General features: G+C 43.8%; 1 protein-coding gene across 1 annotated transcript in view; it reads left to right on the forward strand.

Annotated features, from left to right (window-relative positions):
• Positions 1-375: 375 nt before the first annotated feature.
• The window catches only part of bmp1a (bone morphogenetic protein 1a), a 39,380-nt gene continuing 12,774 nt past the window's right edge, over positions 376-26,981 (forward strand). Inside the window, exons 1-6 of the mRNA XM_061260982.1 lie at positions 376-638; positions 16,526-16,639; positions 17,328-17,477; positions 19,575-19,692; positions 20,859-21,037; positions 21,675-21,780. Coding sequence (XP_061116966.1) covers positions 494-638; positions 16,526-16,639; positions 17,328-17,477; positions 19,575-19,692; positions 20,859-21,037; positions 21,675-21,780 — 812 coding nt within the window. The 5' untranslated portion in view covers positions 376-493. The remainder of the gene's footprint in view (positions 639-16,525; positions 16,640-17,327; positions 17,478-19,574; positions 19,693-20,858; positions 21,038-21,674; positions 21,781-26,981) is intronic.

Raw genomic sequence — 26,981 nt, forward strand, 5'->3', positions numbered from 1 at the left:
ATTCAAATTGGTTATGAAATACTTCCAACTAAGCTTCTCCAATTAGCGAATATTAAAATTATATTTTTATTTATAGCATGTTTGTATTATGTACATTGGCACGTTTATTTATTAACTGTGCTGTAGGTTAGTGGAAGAATTCACTAATTTGCTTTAAAGACGTTTCCAAAAATTAGGCTATGTATTTTGCGGACAAGGCAAGAAAAGGGGAAATAGGCTATGTGAATCATGTGTGCGATGTGCCACGATCTCCGTTTTTGCAAAGTTTTCAGGCTGTATACTGGCCCCGAGCCCGACTGTAAGAGCGAATCACTGCCCCAGAATCAAGACATTATGGAGAGGCAGAGCTCTGCTTTTAAACCCGCCCTCCGGAGAGATCTCATTTCCCCCTAAACCTCCCATTTTCTCTCTCTCCCTCTCCCTATCTCATTCCTCCTCTTCTTTTCTTCTCTATTTCTTGTCTTTCCTAAGCCGTACCCCCCACTCTAGAACCATGGATCTCACGACGAGATGTTTGTTTCTCCTATCCTGTCTTCGCATGTTATTGGCGATCGATTTGGACGCAGTAGAACCAAGCTACTACGTGGAGACCTCTGCCACTTCAGATGTAATCGACTACAAGGATCCCTGCAAAGCTGGTAAGGTTTAAGAACGTTATGCTTTGTTGAATGCAGAGGTAGAACATGTTCAGAAATGCTATTGTGTGTTTGGTCTCCTGTGGTCAAGAGAAGAAAAGGCATTTGAAGATGACAGCGGTGAATCCTGTTTGTATTAAGGGCAAGAGAACAAGAAGAAAGAGGAAAGCATTCGTTCCAGATCTGATTTGCTGGCTGTTTTTGATACACATGCGATCAATGACCTGTGCACTTTGAATTAAACGTGTTAAAAAAATCTTAATCGCGGTTGACGAAAATGAATGTTTGAAAATACCAGAGAGGAGTAATAAAAAATTGGATATTTTCACCATTTTTCAGGTAGTCAAAAAGCAACCATAAAAGTTTTGGACACTGTTTCAAGAAGAGGACGGACTTAAGTTTGGGAGATTTTGTTACCCAATGAAAGACTTATCTTTTCCAAGGAGCACACGTAGACAGCTGTCAAAATATGACACTTGGGACATAAGGGAGACTTTGTTCAATTCATCCATTTTGATAACAATGATAGCATTTTGAACGAAAGAGATTGTTTAGATTACTACTTGAGAAAACAAGAAACTTTATACGCCGTTGTCGTGGCTAGAGCATGCATTTCCCCGAAAGAAACCCGTTCATAAAAATAAAGCTACAGCGAAATAAAATTGGAGAAATACGTTCAAACACTTTTCCGGAATGTTTTATCAATGCGCAAAATGACGTTGATCTCGTAATGACGCAATTAGCGTCTTACCGGTCTTCGGATATTTGAAGCTCTGGGTTGCTCTTTGACCACGACAACGTAGAAAATAACTGGTTGGTGGGGGGTCGCTACATGCGATGAGCTCCATTTCCGTAGCAACGAGCTCTTGTCCTCCCAGCGGTGTAGTGTACGCGAATCTAATTGACTATAATTAAACTAATTAAATATGACTATCGTATATCCGAACTCATGGTTATTTTCTCCATCGCCTGAGGCTGTAAATCCACTTTTACATTTTTGATTCACGAGCTAAAGACTCCTACTAAAGATTCCATAAAAGTAAAGGTTTCTAATGAGATGCTCTTAATCATGAATCGGTCAAGGTCAAGCTCGGTAATAACGATGCTACTTGGCACGATGGATGCTATCTCTCCAGAGTTTGATTAAATTGAACAAATCCGCCCAATTTTGTTGAAACATTAAACATCCTAATGGTATTTTTAATGGTAGCCTACATGAAATGCATAATATCTTAAAAGTGACATGGCGCAAACCTGAAGTGATGGTGCTTACAGTCCCTGAACTGTAAATCTGAAGAGGACTGAGGCACTCTTCAGATTTATTGGGAAGTCTGTGTGTTTTGAGTTCTTGCATCTGCTGCTGATTCATCTTGCTACCTTTGGGACAGGCCACAAACAGAGATGCTCTTCTGACTGAGAAGTTCAACAAGGCCAGACTTGATAAAGTCAAAAGAGCTTGACACTAAGCAAGGTTTATTTTACTTGGTTTGGATGGTTCGGGCTGGCATGTCTCTCATCCCAGCCCCTGTGGTGTGCACACAAAAATATACTTGTAAAACTCAAGGCTCTAGTCTCTGTGACTACACCAATGCAGTGTCCAAACTCTAGGGTCTAGTCTCTGTGACAACACCAATGCAGTGCCCAAACTCTAGGGTCTAGTCTATGTGACTACACCAATGCAGTGCCCAAACTCTAGGGTCTAGTCTCACCAATGCAGTGCCCAAAGTCTAGGGTCTAGTCTCTGTGACTACACCAATGCAGTGCCCTAATTCTAGGGTCTAGTCTCTGTGACTACGCCAATGTAGTGCCCCCTCCTCTTATGTTCAGCTTTTTCGTAGCCTGAATTCCCCCCTTGTCACAATTTGCTGCTGAAAGGACAGGCTGTGTTCCGCACCCCCCACCCCCAAAACATTTTTTTTCAGTGATAAGAGATCACAATAATAAATCTGTCACTGGCCCAAATTTGCTGTGTCTGCACATTGAGCCTTTTGACCTTGAAATCCCCAGGGAACATTGATTCCTCTGCTGGGCTTTCTCTAATGTTCCTTTTTCTCTGGTTCCTGATACCCACTTTACAGCCTAATCAATTGTTGCATGATTAAACAGTGGCAAAACTACAGAGTTGCATTCTTTGTCATGACTTTGATTATACTGTTTAAATACAAAATAACCCAATAATTACAGAGGTGAAGGGGTATAGCATGGCTTCTTGTAGAGTATAGCCTGAGGGGCCATGGCTTTTTGTTTGTCTTGCTCACTCAGTGTGTCAGAGGTTATGTGATTACTTCATGACTGGAAGAACTCTATCTTCTGTCCTAAGGTTCACGCAAGTTGCTACTGCATTGTATAACTCTTAATGTAAACACTTGCCTCCTTTTAGGCTTGCTTTTTAAACAAACCCACATCTAATGACAATGTTTTTGTCCAGTTCCATTTTAAGGTGGAGCATCTTTTTATAAATGTTTTTTTGCAAATGGACAAAGTTGGGGAAGGGGAAATGCAAGGGTGAAGCTTCCAGTAATTCTGAGTATGATTCTCAATCACACGAAAAAGAATGCTGCTGGATGATGTGGCGCCAAGAATATTTGCTTTTTGGGTCTCTCCTGTCAGACAAGGCATATCTGGCAAATTACAATTTTCTCCCATCTGCAGTCATGAGTTTCCAGGGAATCTGGCTTTCAGCAGGGGACCAATGGGTGTCAACAACAGTGTTTGGCATAGATCAAAGGTCACAGGCGGCAATGTTGTTCAGGGTATTTGGTTTTGTTTAGAATTTGCTGTGCACTTTGCTTTTTGGAATTCTGAGCATACATTGTATTGTGACTCTGCCAGAAGAGCCAACTGTGGACAAAAGCTGTCAATCAGAATGTGTGTTTTTTTTGTTTTTTTGTGGATGCATGTTTACGAGAGGGGAGGGGAGTGTTGAGGTGTGTATATTTAAGACCATTAAAATTTTGTCAGTGAGGATCGATGCAGACATTTGCAGGCACTCAGAATGTAATAAAGTTTATATTCATTTTTGAACTTGTGAACTGACAATGGCTTATGGTTCTTTGAGATATGGCGCAGATGAAGATAAACATGCCTAATCATTGATGTGTCTGATTAAGCATGTTTCAGAAATCTGTCTAAGAGCGACCTGACCCATTTTCTCAAGCACAGACCTCTACCTTCATCTGTTTCGCAGATGTCTGCTGTGCTGCTAAAGTATTTAAAATCCTAAATTTCTTTTTAATAGCTACCCCCCCCCCCCCCAGAAAACCAGTTCTGCTCTCCCCTATTGCCACCCTATTCCCCTCCCCCTCCTCACATGTTCAGTTGCCGATACGTGTTTAATAATCCAGGGAAAAGCACACAATGACCTGGAACTGGCTTGAACTCAACTCTCAGAGCTGTTGTTGTGGTGTGTGCACACGCTTATGTAAACAGTGTTAAATTTGTGACAAGTACACATTCTGAATTTGAAAAGTTGATTGCGAACGTTGTGTGATTCAGAACCTTGCACAGCGTCACTTTGATTGACTCATTATTGCATTTTGTCAAACTGTGATCATAAGCCTTAATATTGTACATTGTTCTTAGTCACATCCTTGCACTTAGTCACAGCACAACTAACATGAATAGATTCTCAGCTGTATTGTGTCACACCTGCCTTAAACGTACGTGCAGTTAGCATAGTTTAACAATTAAAGTGCATCAGAAAGACATTTTATATTTGCTCTGAGCAGCTGTGACTTCTGCATTTTTTCTGTAGCAGTGATCAAGAGAATATGCCAAACAACTTTTTTCATCTGGAGTTTTGGCCTGAACTTGTTTAGATTTTCCATAGATATTTGAACTCATACTTCCAAAATAATTATTGTTTCTACTGTGATTTTGGTCTTGGCATCTGAATACAGCACGAGAACATGTGGTGCAACTTTAGCACAGGGCAGGGGACCCAACCAGCTGAAGACCAGGCTGTCCATTATAAAACCAGGGAATAGGACCAAATGGTGAAAAAATGTGCAGTGAGGAAGAAATGCACACCCATGCCAGAGCGCTGCCTTGCTTTGCCCGTATCCATTGAGACTTTCAAGAATGGCTTTTCATGCTTTTGTAACCTTTGACCTAATTCTGTGTGCCATCTGCATGCTGTACTCCATAAAGTTCACTGGGATTGTGATTTTTGCCTGAACTCTGGTTTCTGGGAAGTGTATTAGCAGTATAATGTCATTATGCAGTAAGATAAGCAGTACATTTTCAAGACTGTGAATTCCATTATGTCATTATCCAGACAGTTGTACTATAATCTTTACAGTAACATCACCGTGGTGTTGTCTAATTTCTCAAATTCCTGCTTGCTGCTTACACTGCACCTCCTTTGATAACTAATCTTAATGGGGCCTTTAATTATATACAATTTAACATACCTGTGCAATTATGAAATTGTACAGCCACAGGGTAAAACATGATGTTAAATATTTTTTCATTGAACTGATGGTGTATTTTTGGAAAAGACAGACATGAAAACAGAATGATGTATTTATTCTGGTTTGCTGTCGAAATATGAAAAATATCTTGTATTAGAGATATTAGAGATAATATCTTCACACGGTTAGGATGTCTGCTCTCTCAGTCATTTGTATGATTATGGGACTTTCCATTCTGTATTAATGTGTCTCACTTTCGGTCACTGCCTGGCCAGTTTGATGTTCTGTGGGTGGTTGATGTTGCCGAGCATCCTATGAAACTGAGCCAATAGGTTAATCACATTGTGGAGTGCTATTACAGCTCTCCAGAACACAGGGTCTTGGCTGGGTAAGCTGTGGTTTAAGTTCTAGTAATATTGCAGCAGTTTTGTCAAATTAAAAAAAATATGGAATGGTAAGACTCATCTGCAATCCCGCCCTGAAGAGAAGTTTGCTCCAGTGTGCCACACACCTTATGTAGTCTCATTTAGCACCTTACATCTAATATCTTTGCCTCTGTTCTCACAGTCTTTGTTCTTTGCTGGCTAGGACTTTGAATACCACCTGCCCTGTTTGTGTGATCTCAGTATCATAGTGGAGTTTACACTGTACTCATGATTGAGTGTCATGACATGTTGCAGCTTCGCTAGGTTTTGCACCAAGCATGATTAGTCAGGTATTGGCCTGCATGTCAGAAGGCTGCTCTGTCAAACACAGAAATGTGGAAGCGTTTGAAAGTGCATTGTGCTTGCCGGGAAGACTGACTGTCCTCTTTTCTCCACCTCATTTGCTTTATGGGCTTCTGCTTTCTGTCATACAATAGGCTCTTCTCCGGCTCCAGAGCTGGGAAACGCAAATCAAGACCAAATGGGCTTGAGCGTGGCAGAGGTGAATCTAAGGCGAAGTTTACGTCCAGAGGCTGCATAAATGAGGTCCACAACCTGCCAGCCATGGGCTGAATTTTGCGCAATGTTTTGCCTCGTGATTTTACCCCAGGTTTTAGAGATGACTTTCATGTGGCCACTTGTTTACTCGTGACCTTTATGTTAACTCCGTGGTGACTGCAATGAAAACACAAGAGTTATCCTGTTTTAATGAAAAGCTGGACTGTGTCAGCTGTCCATTGCCCCAGAGGCCTCTTCAGACAGACAAAATAAAATATGAATAGCCTATATCACTTTTTATGTGAGCTCATTGGGTAAAAAGCATCTTCTTGTTTTGGGGGCTGTACATATGACTCTTCTAAAGACTTCTGAAGACATACTAACAAAAAAACACTTTTTGATCTTCTTTGATCTTAGAATATGTTTAGTCCTCTGGAGGCAATTGAAATGTACTGTATTAGAGGGACTTGCTCAACCACATTGGAATCCATATGGGTTTCCACGTCTTGTGTGTCTACTGTAGACCTTGTTCTGCTCTAGGGCTGTGCTTTCTAAACCGTACTAAGTTTGCGTGCCTCTTGGACAGTGTGTAGAGAGACTTCTCTCCATACTTGTGGCGTCAGTCCACCTTCCACCCCCCTCCCATCCCAGACCTTGACTGCAAATGCAAGGATTTCAGTGTTTTCCTGCCCCCTCGCCCCGGTGCTGCAGCCGGCAGACTGTAGGTCATTCACACCATGCCAAGGGAGAGCTCTGCTGGAAGCTGGTCAAAGTATGCTGGGCCACACCACCTGCCTGTCAGGGAGAGTGGTGGCCTTTCAGTGGGGACTTGCTTGCTAGTTTTCTGGGGTTATTTACTGCACAGCAGTGTAGGAGGCTGTGTGTGTGTGTGTGTGTGTGTGTGTGTGTGTGTGTGTGTGCGCGCACGTGTGTGTGTGTGTGTGTGTGTGTATGTGTGCACAAGCTGGCAGATAGATGTTTTCAGATCAGCTTATGTGCCTGGCTTCATGTCAGGGGAGGAAAAGGGGATTTGGAATGTTAGGATGACATCCTTTTCATCCATTTGACATTCCAGGAATCCCTTTGGATAGCTCTCTGATGCATTTCAGAGGGGCTGCGAGCCAGTAGCCACTTATTGCTTCCAGCTTGGGGTCTTGTTTTGAGGCGGCTCGTACAGGCCGTGTGGCCAGTGCCCTGCCAGGGCAGTTAGAGGTCTGCATTGTTGTCACCGTGGCGGCTGCCTTGTTCTCAACACGGTGGATGTAGGACTCTGTAGTGAATGTCACCTTCACAGAGACTCCAGAAAGCCATTATCCCATTTCAGTCCATGGGGCTGGTGTCAGGCCTGTCACTGCACCTGGATGTGCTGGCATTGCATGTGGGCCCCTTTTGCACAATGAATGGCCCGATGAGCACCAAAAACATCAACAAACAAAGCCCTGAAACATCATACACAGCATACGTCCGGTAAGGACACTGCCAAATATTCCCTGAGCCTGTGTTGATTGGCTGTTGAGAAAAGATCTGAAGGCTTGGGCACTGCTAAGATAGACTAGTTCAGAGAGAGAGAGAGAGAGAGAGAAAGAGAGAGGAAAAAAAAAAAAGATTGTACTTTTCTTTTGAAAGGTTTGGTTTCTGTCGAGTTTGTGCCTCAGACACGTCACCCTGGTTGTTACCCCCTTGGGAATAGTGCTGGCCTTGCCTGCTACCTGACTGAAGTGATTTTGGTCGACTGCAGGGGAGCATAAAATGCTCGGTGGAAGCGTTATTCCAGCTAAAATGAGTTATATTCACTTTATGGCTGGAATGTTTTGAAACGTGCCTGTGTGGATTTTAATTTAGACTAAATCTTTAAATGGTTTTAAAAGCTTTTAAAAGGGCAACAACAAAGAACTTGCCACTTTCTTACAGCGATGATTAATTGGGTATGTTTAACTGGAGATGGAATGAACATGTATTTCTGTAAATAGAAAATGTATTTTTTATGATGTACTTCAGGGTCACTAGTTAGCAGATGTTTATGCTTGCTAGTTCGATGGCCCCTGTGACCCTCATTATAATGCTTTGTATGTCTAGCTGTACACTTTATTTTTATCATCTCATAAAACCACATCAGACGCCTTAGTCCACTTACATCCATCACCCTGAACAGTATAGCAGAATCCAAGCACAGTGTCAAAGCTGACCCTTTACATCCTGTGATTTTTGGAGCTGTGCCCATCCAAGTACCTTTTTATTCAAGTTAAAGGGCCTCCCTGGCCAGTCAAAGGTAATTAGAATGCTCAAGAATGAGCCTGTTCTGCCTTATAAAGGCTAATTCTATTTAATGCATTGCTTGGAACAATATGTTTGTTGTAAGTGCTAACAGCGATAACAAAAGCCCTGCAAATGCTCATTTAAATGACTCGACTCACGCCCAATTACCCAATGATTATGAGAATGTTAACTGCCAGAAGAAGCTAGGCTTCATTCTCCAAGTTAATCAGATTGGTAATTCAGTTCAACTGTTTTGTCACTGAATAATTCATTGTATCACCATTGTTGTTCATCTGGAACTTTTTTGGAGTTTTGATGTCTTAACTCTCTCGATGAAAATATTTGAAATATTTATGGGCTTTGTGGCTGTTGGAGATGTTTCAATGTCTAATATTTATTTTTTCTTGTTTTATACCACTACCCATTTCATGCCATGTTGCTTGGCATTGTATTTACTAAGGCTATATTAACTGTTATCGCTGAAGGCTTATATTTCACTCTTACTGAATTGAAAGATGCATGTACAGTGCAGTTTGTAAGTACAGTGACACATTCTTCTCGCTGTACTCCAGAAAACAAACAGTTGAAATGAAACAATCAATATGTTGTTCATGTGCACTACAGTCACTATGTAGTAAAGGCCTCCAGCTTTAATTTAAGTGTAATTTAATTTACATCCATATTTGGTGAACCATGTAGAAATTAGAGCTGAAAAAAAACCTTAGAGCTGAAATGAGAGTTTATGCTGGCATGGTCTTGATGGTTGTCTTTAACACATCTGGAGAGATTTTGTGATCTGTTGAATAGTTACAAAGGGATTTTTATTCACCATTCAAAGGATTGTTCTGTCATCCACTACACTAGTCTTCCGTATTCTACCTGGTCGTTTGCCATTGCTGAGCTCACCAGTGCTTGCTTCTTCAATGTACCAAAAAGTTGATTGTGACACCTACTTTTTGGCTATGTATCTGATCTGATACTGGCATTGACACTTCTTTGGTCCTCATGTTGAGAAACACCAACAACAGACGCAGATGCAGATGGATCCTAGAATCAACTCTAGACCTTTTGCTTTTGCGTGAACTAACTATGAAACTTAACACACCTGCCCAAGAAACATTTGAGCATCCAATTGTCCAATCGCCCAATATGGATGTCAAAACCCTCAAATTAAAGCTAAAAATCTGCACTTTACCTTCATGGTCATTGTTTTTTTTTTAATTCAATGTGCTAGAGGACAGAGCCAAAACACCAAAGAAATGTGCCACTGTCCAAATACTTACGGACTGCACTGTATTCTGCTTCGCTATGTGACTGCCTTCTTAAAGTAATCAGTTGTTCATAGTTTATTCTTGATATACGTAGAGCTTTCATTGACAGTTTACACAATATTATGAAATCATTGGCCCTTTAGACCATGATCTTGGTTTTGGCATTCATCAATAGAGAATGAATGCAGGTGGTGCTACTTAAGGACCTGGGGTTGTGGGCATCAGCTGTAAACTAGAGTGACTGCCCAAAACAACAAATGCAGATGTTGTCATTGCTTTGAGAAACTCTGCACGGGCATTGGTTCTTTTGGCCAGGTTGATAGCACGTGGTTCAGAAAAGCTATTGGTCATTGCAGGGAGAGTGGGAGGGGGATGGACTGCTCCTGTTATTTCTCATAAGCCATCTCTCTCTCTTAGCTCACTGGCAGGGCAAGGGCAGAGCCGGGGCAGGGGGGGGTGGGGGGGGGATTTGAAGGTGAAACGGGAGCATGACCGGCACTGCACCGCATGTTGGCTTCTGAATTTATCAGCGCTGCTGGGTTGTTAGCAGCAGGCATCCTCCTGGGCCTCGGTGCCTCCATCTTACTCTGCTGCAGGATGAGTGCACCAGTGAGTCCTGTGCGATCAAATTGCGGCATTAGGAAATAATCCCCTCCCCAGGTTTGAGCTTTCCCCTTAGGCTCCCCAGGAACAGCTCTTCTGATTATACATTAAGGTACCTTTTAAAATAAGCAGCCAAGTATCGGGCTCAAATTGCAGTCTATACAGCTGTGAAGGTAAGCATTTACCAAAGATTTACAGCTACAGTGTTTTCTTGAGGGTTTTTTTTTCTTTTCATTTTTCGCCATGATAGGGGGTTCATTATTTATTAGGCTTCTGTTTCTCATAACCCTGCCACCACCTACACCCCCACATTATTTAATGCCTCCGAAAGAACTAGTGAAATCAGCTTCCTATGCAGGCTACTCATTTATTTTCTGCCCTGTACCTGTTCAAGTTGCACTACTATTGTGCTCCAGAGTAACTGTTATGTACAATGTAATATACGGAACAGATATAGCAGATCACATAAATAATACTTAGACTCATCCCACAGTAATCTTGGCCCAACACACAGTGCCATTGAAATATAAATGCAATGTTTATGCCAAAACAAGCCAGTAGTTCAAGGCACGGCCTTGCCTTTGTCATGCATGGCAAGTGCACACACAAATAGAGTCATGCCCATTGGCTGCAATTTTCCATCCCTCTACTGAAGAGCACAGCCTGAAGGTAAATATGGAGCTTTCCTTGCTGGTAAAGTTGGGTGACCTGATCCATGTTTTTCATGAAATTCTGAGCTGGCTGCCATTTTGGCAGGTAAGGGCTGATTATAAGGCAATGTTATGATGTGGATGCTGCCTCTCTGCAGAATATGTGGCGTAATCTATGTACGTTTTGGTTTTGAGAATGTAACTGACATAAAGCTGCCATCACTGTGTGAGTTCCATTAAGACTTAGTGGCGCGTCATTAGATAGGGATCTGGTATGTAATCTGACAAGACAGGCTCTGATTGATATGCCTTGGAGGATGGGGGGGTAGTTGGACAGGAAGGCGCAGAGAAGAGATTGAGATTAGGACGATGAATATTATTTGAATTGACTTCCCACAGCTCTGGGAGAGATTACGTCCCGTAACAAGCGCAATTAGTCAAAACCACTCAAAGACATCTCCTTTCCTCCTAGTTTGCCTCAAGAGGAATTCTCCCGTTTCCCTGTCCAGACTTTGATAAATCGTTTGTCGCTAAAGACCACAGTGCTTTGGGACATGGGACACTGGGTTTGTCACGTTGTTAGCAATGGCAGATATCTTCCACCACAGAGAGTGCTGCGTTGGAGCTGCGAGATGGTGGCTTTACAGGGACTGTACGAAGTTCTGCTGTGAATCCGACAGCTCGTTCACAGTTGAACAGTGCCACTGCAGATCCAGAATGTCTTCTTTAGGGACTTCTGTGGGTTCTAGTACCGCTGATGCCCAGCTGCAGCTGTTAAAATTTATGTAACGAACTTGGCAGACCCAGTGATGCTAATCTCCCATCTGTCCCTCTCCCATCCCTATCCCCTTACCTATTAAGGGGGTGGGAATTTATTATTTAATTCACAATGTCAATTAAATCTATTTTCAGTCTGCTACATATAGAGTATGTAGTTTAGCTATATATACATACTGTAGCTTAGCCATATATATTATAATAATGTTTCATGTAAGCTCTGTTCCATTTTGTGGATTCCCAAGTTTCTAGGTTCTAATCTCTGGATAATCAGAGCCAGGAGACAAAGCAGATTAATTGGAGATCCCTCTCAATGAGACTTTTGGATAAACCCCGTTGTGTCTCCACAATGACTTTAAAACCCAAAAAACAGTCCTAATTCCTCTTGTTTATGCATTTGTTCAATTCTGTCTTGGCTGTCACAGAGGAACAATTATACGGCGGATTAAAAGCCTGTCCCCTGAGCGTTCGTGGTTGGTTGCGGCTCAGTGGAGGGAGAAGGGGATTCTGTCCCGAGGAGTCCAGGCAGAGCATGCCGAGCGAGGTGGTGGAGCCGGTCCTGTGCTCCTCTGTATGCTGAGCGCGGTGCTTCCTAATGCCGTTTATTTTGTCGTGTGTAACTGAAATGGGCTGCAGCTGGGTACTGGCTGTGAGAATGGCTGGTTATATATGGCATAGTTAAAGTAGAATAACATTACTCCGCTTTTCTCTGCACCTTTTCTCTCAATTAGGTGCACAGAGCTGAGCAGAAATGAATAAACAAATAACTGTAGTGTCCACTGTCAATATATCATGTCTACTGCAGTCAAAACATCATTATAAAGTATGGGAGACGGGTATGTTGTTGTAGAAATAAATAAACAAACGAAAGTTTCAACGCTTAACCCTTGTGTTGTCTTAAGGGTCAAAAATGACCTGCCACTGTGTTTAACAGCAGAGAAAGTTTGTGATGAGTAACAGGTTGTTTCTTCATGCAAAATAGATTTGGGGTTTAAAATTCAATTAAGCTGCTTTATTTTAGGGGTTTAGTGAAGACCCTTAGGACAAGGGGAGTATACAGAATGTTAAGACTACACAAGGGTTAATGTGGCAGCAAAAATCTTCCAAGACTGTGCTTTCATCTCTGCTTGCTGTCCTCAAAGTGACATGTGTTATGTCCAAATGAAGAGTTTTGTCAAAATAAGAAGACACATCATTTGACACAACAAGTAAAAAACAAAACCCTGGTTTGAATCCCTTCCTTGTATGTCTGGTATCTGTGTTTAGAGCTTGGAAAAAAGTTATTGGCCTTGCATCTCAATTCTTTATTAGGGGTGATCCTACATAACCACTGTTGTGTGTTGCAGGAATGTGGTTACAGTGATTTGCCTTTTGTGCCAGTGCAAATTAGAGGGGCCTATTGACCTCTAGTATTCTAAACCTGTCTTCTGAGCTTGCCTGATCTTGCAGGCAAAGATTTACACCTTTGTTGCCGTTGTCATTAGTTCCTAATCCCATCTAACCCAGCCGTTCGACAGCATGCCCTCCTCGACCCCTCAAGCTGCCTGTTCTCCCCGGCGGGATATCGTAGCTGCCTCCTAGCTACATATTGTTTCACTAGTTCTAGGGAATGGTGAACAAAAGCCAATCCTGTTTTTTTTCTTTTTCTTTTTCCTCTCTCCTACTAGCCTACACATAGAAAGAACAGAATTCTCGGTAGGCTTGGCTTTGCCTGACCTGGACAGCTTAGAATTCCAGTGCTTAGAATTCTCTGTCTTCATTGACATAAACCACAAGCTCAAGGTTTGCCCAGGACTGTGTCTGGGAAGCTCAGATTGCTCTCCATCTCTGGTTGTACAAGTGCTCTGTATTTGTGATGAATCTGTGGAATTTATATTGTGGGAGGGGGGTTGGTTCTTTTAAAATGAACCATTTGCACTGTGCCTGTGGGATGTTTGATTTTGAAAGCAGGGATGCCTTGTGATGTCACACTCAGCCATGTGCTGAAGGTGGGCTGTGTTTGCTCAGACCACAGTGAGACCCAGAAGCTCTGGAGTCTACGAGTTCAGCCCCTCCACAGCATTTTTTTCCTCACGGCTGCATTTTAAGACATTCACCCCGGCTCTCAGACAATACTGGCAACAATGAGCTACTCATGGAAATATGTGTCTGTGCAGACCTCTGGATTCCTCTCTAACCTCTCCCCTACAGGAGAAGCACAGTTTTGCCTTAAGAAAGGTCTGGAGGTTTCTTTAAAGCATTGCCCCCCCCCCCCCTGCCTGCCAGCCAACCCCCCATGATCCAACACTTGTCTCCTCAGCCCCCTGCCCTGCCAACCCCCACCAGCCCCATCCTGTCCCCCTCCAGCCTGTGAATGAGACCGGCAGTAAATCCTGCAAACGTGCTGGTGTTAAAAGCTTGTAAAACAGTGCGTGCTGTCTCTGCCCATAGAGCTTGCGTTCCAGCCATTACAGGAATAGAGCGTTCATCTCATAAAGCGTGTCTGTCTGTTTATTTACCCTTCACTTAGGCCTCATTTAAAAAGATGCCCTGTTTGCAAAAGGGCTCTGAAATTCAGCGTAACTTCCTCTGCGATGGTTTACGGTTTCATAGCCAACTGAATCGGGGTCATTTGGGTGTTTGGCAGAGAACCTTCATTCAAATATATATTTTTTGCTCATTCACAAGCTTAATATGTCATTTTGTGTTCTCAGACTAGTTGAAATGGGACTGCAGTAGTTCATTTGATATGCCCTCTCTTAATGCATTAAAAAAAGTGTCATTGTTCCTCCTCGTGCTTTTCTTTGCAGCGAATGCTGCACTGTAGACAGCATTCCTCCTACTATTGTGGGTCATATAACGGGCGGTGTTGTGAGCGCTTTTATGTGTGTGCGTGTGAGAAGCCGCATCGGCTGGTTAAACAGTGCGCTGGGCTAGCGGGATGCTGTGATCTGAGCTACGATCAGAGACACAGGGCTGCCCAAATCCAAGCTGTTCGCAGGGCAGGGCAGGGCAACAGCCAGAGGGAGGGGCCATATGTCCCAGAGAGGCACCTTAAACAGGCTGCAGAAGGCCCAGGTCAGGGCCTAATCCAGCTTCTGTCTGTCAGTCCAGTGAGGCTTTGAGTCCCCCTCCTGTCACCATCACCTTTCCACTAGGTCCGTCTGCTTCTCAACACGGTCCCTCAAGTTGGCTCTCGCTCATTGTAGTGCCGGCCTGCTCTTTCTATCTTTGTCTGAAACTGTCCCCTGTGTGAATTTATACCTGTAAATGGTGAATGTGCTCCAAGAACCAAGATTTGGACTCTCAAATCACCAGCTGGTGTTAAAGCCCAGCATCCTGGGAGGCGATGCTTAAACGGTCCTATCATTGCCCAGAAAGGGAGGGTTTGTGTTGGAAGGGTCCCCCACACCTCATCACATGACAGCTGTGAAAGTGTCACAGTCCTCTTGAATTTTAGAGTGAATAGAATTGGCAGCCAGCTAAACTGGTGCACCTTTCTTAATGGATGGGTGACTTTGTTGTGAATGGTTGTGGTTGTCCCAAGCCTGCTACTACAGTTAGCATTGGCATTCAAAACTGTGGTATAGAAAATAATTAAATGGATGCAACAGTATAGTCAAATTCTGCCTTAACTTTCAGCCTATATACACATAATTGTGTACAAATAGGAGATGGGGAAACCGCACTGTACTAAGCAGTTATTTATGTGGCAGCCATGCGATCAAAACTCTCTTTGCATTCCTGCTCAATCGAATGATTCAGATGAGCTGACTGTTGAGACGGCACAAAGTGGTGAAATCGACCATGTCTACCAAACCAAATTTCACCCACAGCAAGTAGCTGTAAGGCTCACAATTGCTGTGTTCTGATTCATTTATACCATGAAAAGTACATTAACTAGCTAGACTAACTAACCAGACGACCTAGTTGATCATAATCTTTCGCTTTTATTTTTCACACCAGGTTGCAGAAGCATTGTTCACAATTTCATTTTATAGGCTAATGGTGTTAGCTGGCATTAGCCACGGGCTTCTTGGCAATGAAATACAAGTGCAAATCCAGGGTTTAAACCTGTTTTCTGTGCAGTAAGCAACACTGCTGCTTCTGGTATTTAGAAAATTGCTATTATTTTAATATATGGCTCAATTTTGTGCTCATTTAAAGACTTGCAACCAACCTCTTAATTCATTCCCTGTGGAAACTCCGCTGAACTTTCCACCTCGGTGGTTGAGCCTTGAGAGATCATGACATTTTTGTGTGCGTGTCCGCTCTTGCCGACTGGATCAATGACAATAATGAAATATATTTACTTATAATGTCTCATGGAATATTCTAGAATTCTAGCTGGTGCAAAGCTGCATGCTGCATTTTAGCAAGCACCAATGGCAATCAATCAACATTTCTTTCACAAATGGAATGTTTTATTTATTTTCTAAGAACCCTGCAAAAATAGGTTGTTGGTGTAGATGGCATATAGTGCACATTACCTTAAAATAATGTTCTGTAGTATATTTCTCAGCCCTGGTCAGCACTGTGTATGTTAGCTGTTCAAACAACTTATTTAACATATCTGAAAATGTACAATATTCCTCCACAAGAGATATGTGAAAATCATTGGTACTGGGGATGTGTGTGCTGAAGTGAAATAAAAGTAAATGATTTTCTGTAACTTTTTTATTGTTACCCCTCAGCAAACAGCAGTACTGATTAGTATTCACCATACCCAATTAAAATGTTAGCTGAAATGAAAACAAGCATACGGACTTGCTACCCTGGGACCAGGATTTAGCAACACCATTCGGTGTAATAAAGCATGTTTGAAAACGGCCTAGCCTCTGGGTCCCTGCTGTAGTTGTTTAGAGGGTTTGTGTGATTAAAGAGGAGGAAGTCCTTGGGGGCACGTGGGAAGCGAGGAATTATAGTCTTTCTGGGATCCCTCCCGTGAGCCGCGTTAACCGGAAAAGCGGCACCCCGAGGCCCGTCTGATACGACTGTCCGTCCGTCTGTGTGCCTCAGCTGCCTTTCTGGGAGACATCGCCCTGGACGAGGAGGACCTGCGCATGTTCAAGGTGGACCGCATTGTGGACGTGACCCGGCAGTCGATCCGGACCGCCAATCGCACAGCTCAAGGTGGGTGAGCTGACATAGGCAGTGGACCAGGCCCTGTTCTCGTGTGGAGGCTGAATGGTCTTGGACGCCCTCCTTGGGACTCCCCCCTGTGTTTTTGTTCTCAGGGGGCTGACCATGAGTTAGAGTCCAGTGGAGTATACTGCTATTTCACACCTCAGCAAACTACTTCACCTGAACCAGCACGAACAAAAATAGACTATGGGGTGTTTAAAAAAATGTTCAAACGTGTACGTGTGAAACAACTTGCTTTTCCTCAGTGGTATAAATCTTGCTAATATTATGTTCTGTGATGATACTACAGTTGATGCCAGTAAAATCTTAGTAATGCCTGAAATATCTAGCACCTGGCCATGGCTACCCTCCAAGATTGTGTAGGTGGTAGCAACTGTTAAAGACTGAGCACTGTGCACGTGTTTGATAGCATGTATAGATTATTACGCAACATATTTTTCAGTTATTATGATTATTTCTTGAGCTTGAGTAGACAGTATTCCATTACTATAATCAACAGGCAGCTGATGAAATTGACAGTGGTCTATCCCATTAAGGCACTAGTTGCTATGTAATTTCGTTTGAATAGATGTGATTGTGGAATAACTGGAGATGTTTTAGGAGATGTTCCACAGGTTCAATTAAAGGCAGGTTTTTTTTTTCCTGTATATAAAACCTCTCTGTTGTGCTTTGTCAGTGACAGGGTCTTCAGCAAATGTGGCTAGTCGGAGCAGAACAGTGCCAAATCGACACGGCATACGCCGTAGGAAGAGGGCAGCGACCTCCAGACCTGAGAGGGTGTGGCCAGAAGGTGTCATTCCTTATGTTATCAGTGGTAACTTCAGTGGTAAGTCTATTTGTGTCCCTAATTATAGTATAATTATGGACACCTATGCTAATATTTGTGCTTGAATGCTTGGGAGGCCATCTGACTGAGCAAATACAACCCTCGGGTACAAGGCTAATTATCCTTAGAAGAGCTCAAATATCAAAGCATTGCAGCGCATTTTTATTTATTCAAAACACATTTCCATAACAAATATCCAAAACTTGATTATTGTTTATTCCATAAATAATGTAGGAAGGATAATATGTTGTTTATTTTATTTAGATAGATAAACCAAATTCACTGCTGCCTGTTGCTAGGAAAAATATAGAGGTTTGGCTTCACATTATTGTGTGTAGGGCAATACAAGGTGGACTGATTTCTAAATAGAGTTCACTAGTTTTTATTATAAGATGGACTAATTGGTTTTATTTAAGTTACAAAGACATATTTCAGTGGCTCTCTCTAGGCTTTTGTCATTTTTGTGTGATTTGTGATGAGTAAATATCGAAAAGAGCTGCACATAAGCTGATCTCATCTCTGGTGGATTGAGTGAGCCTACTTCAACTTAAAACAGCTGAAGGAATAAAGAGGACAGGAACACAGAGTTCCTGCCAGATTTTAAAGCCTTAGTCGCCTGTGCTTTGAATGCTGTCATTTTGCACACTGAGCCATATGATCACACCATATGATATCATTTGGCAATCAGTCTCATCTCACATAAAAATAAAAACCATGTACAGTACTGTAGAAAAGGCACCTGTAAAAAAATCCATACAATGAAAATGCTTTCAAAAATAATTAAATGAAGGGTTCTGAAATAGCAGGAGCCGGAAATAGTTAAAAATTAAAAATCTATATTTGGTGTGAGCACGCTTCGCCTTTTAAAGCTGCATCAATTATCTTACAGTAAGTACACTGTCCTGCTGTTTTATAAGAAAATCAGCTGGTAGGTTGTAGCAAACATATTGGAGATCTACAGTTCTGCTGCAGACTGGCTGTATCGTTTACTTCAGGCTCTCCAGGTAACCCCAGATTAATTTATTAGGTAGACCTGTACACCAGCTGGTTAATGCAAATATTTAATCAGCCAATCATGTGGCAGGAACTAAATGCATAAAGGCATGCAGACATGGTCAAGAGGTTCTGCTGTTGTTCAGACCAAATATCAGAATGGGGAAGAAATGTGATCTTTGACTGTGGAATGATTGTTGGTGCCAGACAGGGTGGTTTGAGTGTCTCTGAAACTGCTGCGATTTTTACGCAACAATCTCTAGAGTTTGTAGAGAATGGTGCAAAAAACAAAAAACATCCAGTGAGCAGCAGTTCTGCAAGCACATTGTTAATGCGAGAGGTCAGAGGAGAAGGGCCAGACTGGTCGAAGCTGACAGGAAGTTGACAGTAACGCAAATAAACACGCATTACAACAGTGGTATGCTGAAGAGCATCTCTGAAAACACAATACATCAAACCTCTCAGTGGATAGGCTACTGCAGCAGAAGTAAAAAAAAAAAAGAAGTCTAATAAATACCTAATAAAGTGCTTGCCGAGTGTATGTTACTTTATTTAACAACAGACAAACAACAACAGATGCTGTGCAGTCAGAAGTGCCCATTTTTATTGATTTCATATGACTGGCCTGCAGGCACATAGCAGTGTGGTACTGAAGTGAGGTGGGGGTGTACAGTATTTGGGTGACCTTAATCACAATGCTAGTGTAAACCGATTCCTTAAATAATCTAGGTCACAACCCACATTAATTGCAACACGTTTCCTGTGGTAGGGATGGGGATTCTTGAGAAGGCAGGAAATGGCTAAGGCTGTACATCCTTGCCCGTTCGAATATTAATGTGCAGCCTTTGTTATGTGTAATCCCATTAGCTTGCCATACTTACTGTTACAATTTCCATTAAAAGATAGCAGAGGGTCCCTCAACAGCAGAAGGCCCTGAGTGAGTGAATTTTATTCCAGTTTGTTGAATCAACTGAGCCTGAGTGAATGGTGGTTTTAGCCTCTCAATGTCAAACGTTTCAAACGTACTTCAGCAGAATATGATGTGACGGCGGGGGGGGTAGCTCTCCTCACGCATCACCCCAAACCTTGCCTCTACTTCTCCAGGCAGCCAGCGGGCTATATTTCGGCAGGCCATGCGCCACTGGGAGAAGCACACCTGCGTGACCTTCATTGAAAGAACACAGGAGGAGAGCTACATAGTCTTCACCTACCGGCCGTGTGGGTGAGTCTGGGGGCGGGGGGTTTGATGGGGCAGGACTGGGGGGGGGGGGGGGGGGTGTCAGGAAGGAAGCACAGTCGGTGATCCTCTGCTCAGGATGACATTGAAGGTGCTGTCCCTTCTGAAACCCCATATCTTACTGCTTAAGTGCTTTTCCTTGCTCGTTCCTGGACAGTCCTATAGTCCTTGCTCATCCTCTTTCCCAAAACTGTCTGCTTGAGTTGTGGTAATTGCGACCCCCCCCCACCAGACCATGAAGCACCCCTATTCAGCCCTAAAGAATGCCTTCCTATGTCTTAGAGCCATAGGGCTTCTGTGGTTGACTTCATGCATCACGTGTTTTGGTTGAGCTTTGTGTGCAGAAGGGTTCCCAGCGAGAGACCAGCGCTGCTTTAATCTTTCCTGTCATTCTCACTCTGGTTTAAGCATCTGGTGTCGTTTTCTTTCTAAAAAAAGAGCAAAAAAATAAACGTAAAATGATTTCTCAATGTTGTTCACTTCAGTTTTCGAGTGTCACCGCCAGATCTTTCTCTGAAACCACTGATGGCAGAGGAGAGCCAAGGCACAGTAGTCATTGGCCGGCTGAAAGAGGCAGAATACCCTTGTTTTACGTCCTCTGCTGATGAATGATTTAATTTCAGACTTGTAACTGCATCCAGTAGGGAACCCATGACAGAGGTGACATTATCCGTGCAGACAGCAGTGGCTGGCAGTGGGAATTCCTGATGAATGCATAATCTGCTAACCTCCTCCGTTCTCTGGGCAGTTAGAGGCCAAGTGCAGGAGTGTCTGGCTGGACTGAGAGAAAATTATAGAGTGGCTTGCGCGAGCCAGATTGGGTGCGGCGTGCGTCAATTGACAACGCTCCCACAGTGGGCTTTCATGTGAAAAAATAACCTGCAGTCCCTTTCTGGCCCAGCCAACCAAAGACACAGCAATCCCCATGAGTGTCAGATCCACAGTGTTTATGCCTGCCTTTCCAACCGGCCCTTTGCTGGCTCCTTCCATAGCCTTTCTGGAATCTGTGCTTGACGTTTGCGTGTGACTACGTGGTCAAAACAGGATCATGTTGTCCTTTCTGCTGCCCGTGCTGGGAGTGGAGTTTGGCCGAATGTTGGCTCCGCTCCTTCCACGTCCGCGTCCCTGACAGGACCGCGCCTCCCCTGCAGATGCTGCTCTTACGTGGGACGGAGAGGCGGCGGTCCCCAGGCCATCTCCATCGGGAAGAACTGCGACAAGTTCGGCATCGTAGTGCACGAGCTGGGCCACGTGATCGGCTTCTGGCATGAGCACACCCGCCCTGACCGGGACGACCATGTCAGTATCATCAGGGACAACATCCAGCAAGGTGGCCTACCTCTCTGAGCTCTGTTCTGCGTTAAGTGCTTTGGGTGGAAAATGTGGTTCCAAAATATGATGTATTATCACTATGATTATTGTAGCTTCTGAAATACAATGTATTATTATTATAATTATAATTTCCAACCTAGATAACTCACTTTATAAAAGGCTACTTCTGTGGTCTCTGTGGTCATGGTGCAAAAACATAAAATATGGTTCCTTGTGGAGTGTGTAGGTTCATTCTTCTTTATCGGGAAAACATTTACTTGAGTTCGCTAGAGCGCACATTTAGAGACCATAAAATGGTTCCCATAACCATTTCAAAGGATTAGAAAGAAATTGTTCTGTGTTAAGAAAAGTCTGTTCTTACCCAACGTATAGTAGGTTCTGAATGACTGCACTGCAGAGAAACCATGAAGAAAAAATATGGGAACTACTTAAACATACTGTGGCTGAGTAGAATTAGTTCCAAATTTAGCCTTAAACTAGAATTAGTGGACTTCCTTATCCACTCTGGTGAACTGATTACAGTCTTTGAAAGGTGGTGTTGAATTTCAGAGGGAACGCTTTCAATGATGTCATGCCTGGCTTTTCTTAGTGTCAATCTCTCCTGCATGCAAATGCTGTTGGGTGTCTCCTCACAGGGCAGGAGTACAACTTCCTCAAGATGGAGCCTGGCGAGGTGGACTCGCTGGGGGAAGTGTATGACTTCGACAGCATCATGCACTATGCCAGGAACACATTCTCCAGGTACAGTAAGGCCACACACTAGAATTGACACATTTGAAACAAGGTAACACATGACATTTCTTTGCATATTTTCGCTTTCAATCTAACACAGAACATTCCTCTGCTACCAGTCAATGTTATTCGGTTCAGTGGTTCATCATAGGGATTCAATTATACCGTGCCGGAGGCCTGAATTGTCTGTTCAGCGACCTTCTTAATTGTAATTCTTCACATACTGTATGTTGTAAAGTTTAATTTATGGCTGTTTTTCCATAAGTTAATGTAATGCCTGACATTTAGCGCTTGCAGCGTCCTTATTTCCTTCCCCGGGCTCCCTTGCACAAACATTCCACTCCATATCTAACCCCGCTTCCCACTGCGTGGGCCCGCGGTCTCCTGGGTGACTCTTAATTGGAGCAGCGCTGCGCGTGATTTTCCTGCACGGTGAGGTTTACAGCTGCGTCTGCGGCTCCACCCGCGAATGTGGAGTCACAGCGAAAAAACAAAGCTTTTCCTCCGCCTTTTGGGTTCTGACCGTCCAGCTCTTTTGCCAAGCGTCCCTGTCTCCCTTGCCTTAAAAGCCGATGGTTTGGGGCGACAGACAGAGGTGCTCCTGGCTGGGGCAGTTGGGGATTAAGTTTAAGAGACCTGGCTGAGGGGGTTGGGGATTTAGCAGATCTGAGAAAAATAGATAAAAACAAAGGCTGTCCCCTTTTAAACCCTGCGCCGTTGATGGCTGAGGCAGCTTTTTTTGGCCGAGTAAGAGTGGTATCAAGCTATCGGATGATTATAGCTTTGGCCGCCACTCTCTTTGAGGCCTGTGTTTAATTCTGCGTTTGATTTAAAGCGGCTCCCAGCCCCCCGTTCATTTGAGTTGATGTGACTAACGTTATTGGATAAACAGAAGATTTGGTAACACGTGGTGCCTGTGTTTCCGTTGGCTGTGGTGCCGCCACACTCCTCCACCTCTCGAGTCCACCTTTCGGGAGAGAGGGGAACGCGTCCGGGGAATGTGGTGTCAGCTTTTCTTGCCCTGGCAGAGGAATATGAATTCCTTTCACCTCGGCATTCTGGCGCTGTGCTTTAATCCAAACTCTCTTCCTCCTGTGGTGTCCAGCTCCATTAATGTGTGGGGGTGCAGTGGCTCTAATCTGGGCCATGTCTGCAGGGGTATGGCTGCATCAGAGGGAGACCGTTTCAACCTTTATTGGCCAGTCCTTCTTGCGTTCAGCTTTTTCCAATTAGCTAACCCCCCCAATGCGTGTTGGCTCCTGTAGCTGTGACAACGCGCCAGGAAAACCTGTGCGCTGATCCCGTGAGTTATTACGCTGTCAGGGGCCCTGCGTCACATCACCCCGCCCCTCTCTTTCTTCTTTCCATAAACGTCCTCATAAACCCTCCCTCCTCGTACTGCGATCTGCCTCATTATGCTGCTTTGAAGAGGCTTTGATCATTAGTGGCGAATTTCAGCAAGCCGTGTGTTTTCTTTCATTAAACTGCTGTTTAGCCTCCAAGCTCATTCGTTGAGCGAAGAGTCAGACTGAAAGGCTGTGATTGGTTTGTTTTCTTGGGCCGCAAGACATAAAATATGACTTGAGAGGGCAGTTGAGTTAGAGTGCAGGTGCACAATCGAGAAAATGTCACACGAGAGCATAAGCCCATTACGAACACGGCAGCTTGTTTGTGTGGGATCAGTTTACGATGCTATATATTTGCACACAGTTCTGTTCTCCTGGGTCACCTTGGTCTGCAGTTTTGCTTTCAAAGCATATTTTCTGAAAATCATCCTGGTGAGTGGTTGACTGGAATATCAATGGGGGAAGGGGTTCACTGCTTTCCAAGAGTCCATGGCAGGACTTTTCCCTACAAATCCATTAGTCACAGATTGTAGCGTGTCCTGCGCCTGGAGAAGAGTTAAACAGATCAGGTCTGAATGGACACAATTCAAGGGTGGAATGACAGGCAAATGGAGAGGGCACCTAAAGGGCTTTTCTCTCTGGGTGCTGTGGAGCAGGCTGTGCGTGGGTCTAGTTTTTATCATAATCTGCCACTTGTTGTGTGTCTGCTGCCCAGATCCTCCTTTCTGTTTTAACTGAGCCATCGCTGTGCTGGGCAACATTTTATGCCAAAACATCTTGTAACCATGCATGCATTATTTAAATCTGTGTAGCTGGCAAATTGCGAACAGCAAAAAAAAAGTGCAGATGCAGTGAAGACCATTGTTTTTGTGGTCTTGTTTCATCATGTGAGGGGGAAAAAAAGCCCCCGCCTTTAGTAATTGGAAACAGACTATTGTTTTGACACTGGAATCAGTATTAGTTCATTACTGTCACAAGATACTTGTTGCAGACAATTTGTTCCTGCTCTGTTGTTCCAACACGTAGCACTAGCGGTAACAAAGGGTGCATACAGAATTTCGGTGGAAAATATTCCTACTGTCTAACATAGGCCTTCCATGTCTGGTTAACCATTTTAAAGTTATGTGACCAACTGGCTTCCTCCTTGGCAAAGAAAAATAGAGGTGCAAATGTTTCACCTTAACAAAGCTGCCTTGTGCCAACCTTTCAGTGTGCTCCAGTTGTCTTAATTTTTGCCAGGATTCTTATTAGACATTTCTGGAACGTCTTTCAAATTCCTGTCCGTCAACGAGTGGCTGTTCCGTGGTCTGGATTGTGGAGAGAAGCCTTGGTGATATGCAGTGTTTTTTGTTTTGTTTCCCCAGTCTCCTTTTTTTGGGGGGGGGGGGGGGGGCTGGTTGATATAGCTATGGTTTTGTGTGGCTTAGATTGCTGTGAAAATTAGTTACTGACTTGACTGACACTGACTTGAGGGAAAGCATCTGCCCTTCTCGTGTCTTATATGCTAGCGGCTTGTAAGACAGTGCTGGGGTTTTACTTGATAGCACAGCACATTTGGGGATGGAGATTATTAATGAACACAGAGCTGTAGGACATGAACAGCAGGGTTTATAAACCTGCATGTTCCGTAGGTGGGTACTGCAGGTGTGAACTGCAGGTGCAAACTGAAAGCGGGTGTTTCTGGTGGGTTTTGTTTAGCGTGAATTGTTGGCTGTTGGTGGGTGTTAGGTGTGCTTTTCACATTCCAGCCTCCGTTCCTGACAGGCCGCTGCAGTAGTTCCCCTGTGTGACCGTAACATGAGCAGCAGTCCACGCGAGCAAGCACAGAAAGACCAGGCCCGGCTGTGATTATTACCACACTCTTCTGATATGAGAACCAGCTGTTTGGGCTTTTTTCCCTGTTCTTATTATTCATTTTTGTTTTTTTCCGGTCCTATTTTCCCTCTGTGCCCACGGCATTTTGTAGCTGCACTGTCTGGGTCCTTTCCAAAACTCACTGCCATTCACTCGTGGCAGGAGGATTCTGGGAATTGGAGGGCAAATTCTTTCAACAGAAGATGGAGGTTTAATACAGAGCCAGACGTCGGAAGGGATTAGCCCATATTACTCAAAGTCATTTCATTCTTGAGGAAAGAAAGAAGAAATCTGAATGCAATTGAAAATACAATTCACAACACTGACAGCGAAGAACTCTGTTCAAAAACCAATATTTTTCAGTGAAGTGCTCTGGAAAATAATGTAGCAAAGAGATTGCCTTTGAGGACAGTTACTCAAAACTGAGTTGATATTGCTGTGTTAAAGCTGCAGTCAAACCGCTCTTACTGAGATTCACCCCTATGCTGTAATTATCCAGCAAAAGGAACACACCGCCTCCAACTTTGTTCACTTTTAGTGGATGTGAGGTTATGTCCGAAGCCGGCTGCCTTTTGGCAATATTTCACGGCGAGGGTTTAAAAAAAGCACAAGAAGTTTGTTTTCAGGAAACCAAATTAGAATTCTGTCTACTTCAATAAATTGTAGCCTTTAAGACTTTCCCTGCCATCCATTGTGCTGGTTTGGTTTTTAAAAGAACGCAGACCCCTTTTGTCACACTGTGCCTGATTAACCTATTTCAGCTCCCTCCGGTGTCTGCGATATGTCTCACATTTTCTCTTTGTAAAAAGGGCAGTTGACAAGCTGATTTACTTTTCTCCACCAGTTTCCTTTATTTTTTCCCCCGTCTCTGTCCTTGGGACTCACAGAGCGTTTTTACTGTAAATCACCGTGGGAAGCCGGCACTTCTGCTCCGATTGTTGTTTGAGGGATTTCACGGCCGGGCTTCTTGACTGGACGAGCCTCTGGGGGACCAGAGAGGCAGGTCCCCTCACTCCTCTCTTTTTTGTCTGGTCCGTGTTACCCCAGCCCATTTATTTTTAGGAAATGTTTTTAGACCCACGGCCTGGAGTGGAGTGCCAAAGCAAATAAAGACCTGCCAGTGCGTCTTTTGTCTGGGCTGACACCGGCCGGAGTGGCCTTATTCCCCAGCAGCCAGCACTGGGTTCCTGGGAGCCGGCAGCCCGCGCTTAAACTGTTAGCTCAGGCTGCTCTGTTTGCACATGCCTGCCGTTGATGAGCGTGTCGCCATGGGAACGGAGCGGGAGCAAGCCTTTGCTCGCCAAGGAGGAGGGAAAAGAAGGACGATAAAGTAGCAAAGTGTCAAGTGAGAAAACAGTGGGAAAGGACCCGAAGGGCATCTCTGTGCGGGCCGTTCTAGGCTTCTATTCAGGCGGGGAGAGAAAGAAAACCCAATTGGTTAAGGTATACTTGGAATGGTCATTGTCTGAATAATGCTAATTGTTGTTTACAATGAGAGCCATTTTGTTCTTAAGCATCTAATTATCAAGGACCTTTGAGAGGCCCTGGATCTGGAAGCTATTCAGACCTTATATTACGTGTCTGCTTTGGTGTGGTGCAGTGCTTTCAGGCCCACAGCAGACATCGTGCGTAAATGTTCACCTAGGTGCAGTCACAGACGCGTGTAGAGCGAAGCTTTCTCAGACCGGGTGTCCATGAGCTGATGCAAGAGGGGAACGTATGTGCAGATCTTAGGTACATGGTGTATGACTGTGGGTGTTTTTAATTTCTTTTTATTTACCTTCCTTCCCTTTTTTTTTCTTTCACTATGAAGTGATTGAAATTTGTCATCTGCATTAACTGAAATGCACAAAATCTGATCAATATTGTAGAGTGTATCTTGAGTGGCCGGCTGAAGTGGTGCAGAGACTGGGCAAGGCCGTCTCCTGTAATTTGATTCTGAAGGGGACTGGCCTCCCAGTTGGATGCATGTCGGACCGCGGGCGAGTTGCTGCTAGCAACGAGTGATGC

Source organism: Conger conger, chromosome 11 (assembly GCF_963514075.1).
Source record: "Conger conger chromosome 11, fConCon1.1, whole genome shotgun sequence".
Lineage (NCBI taxonomy): Eukaryota > Metazoa > Chordata > Actinopteri > Anguilliformes > Congridae > Conger > Conger conger.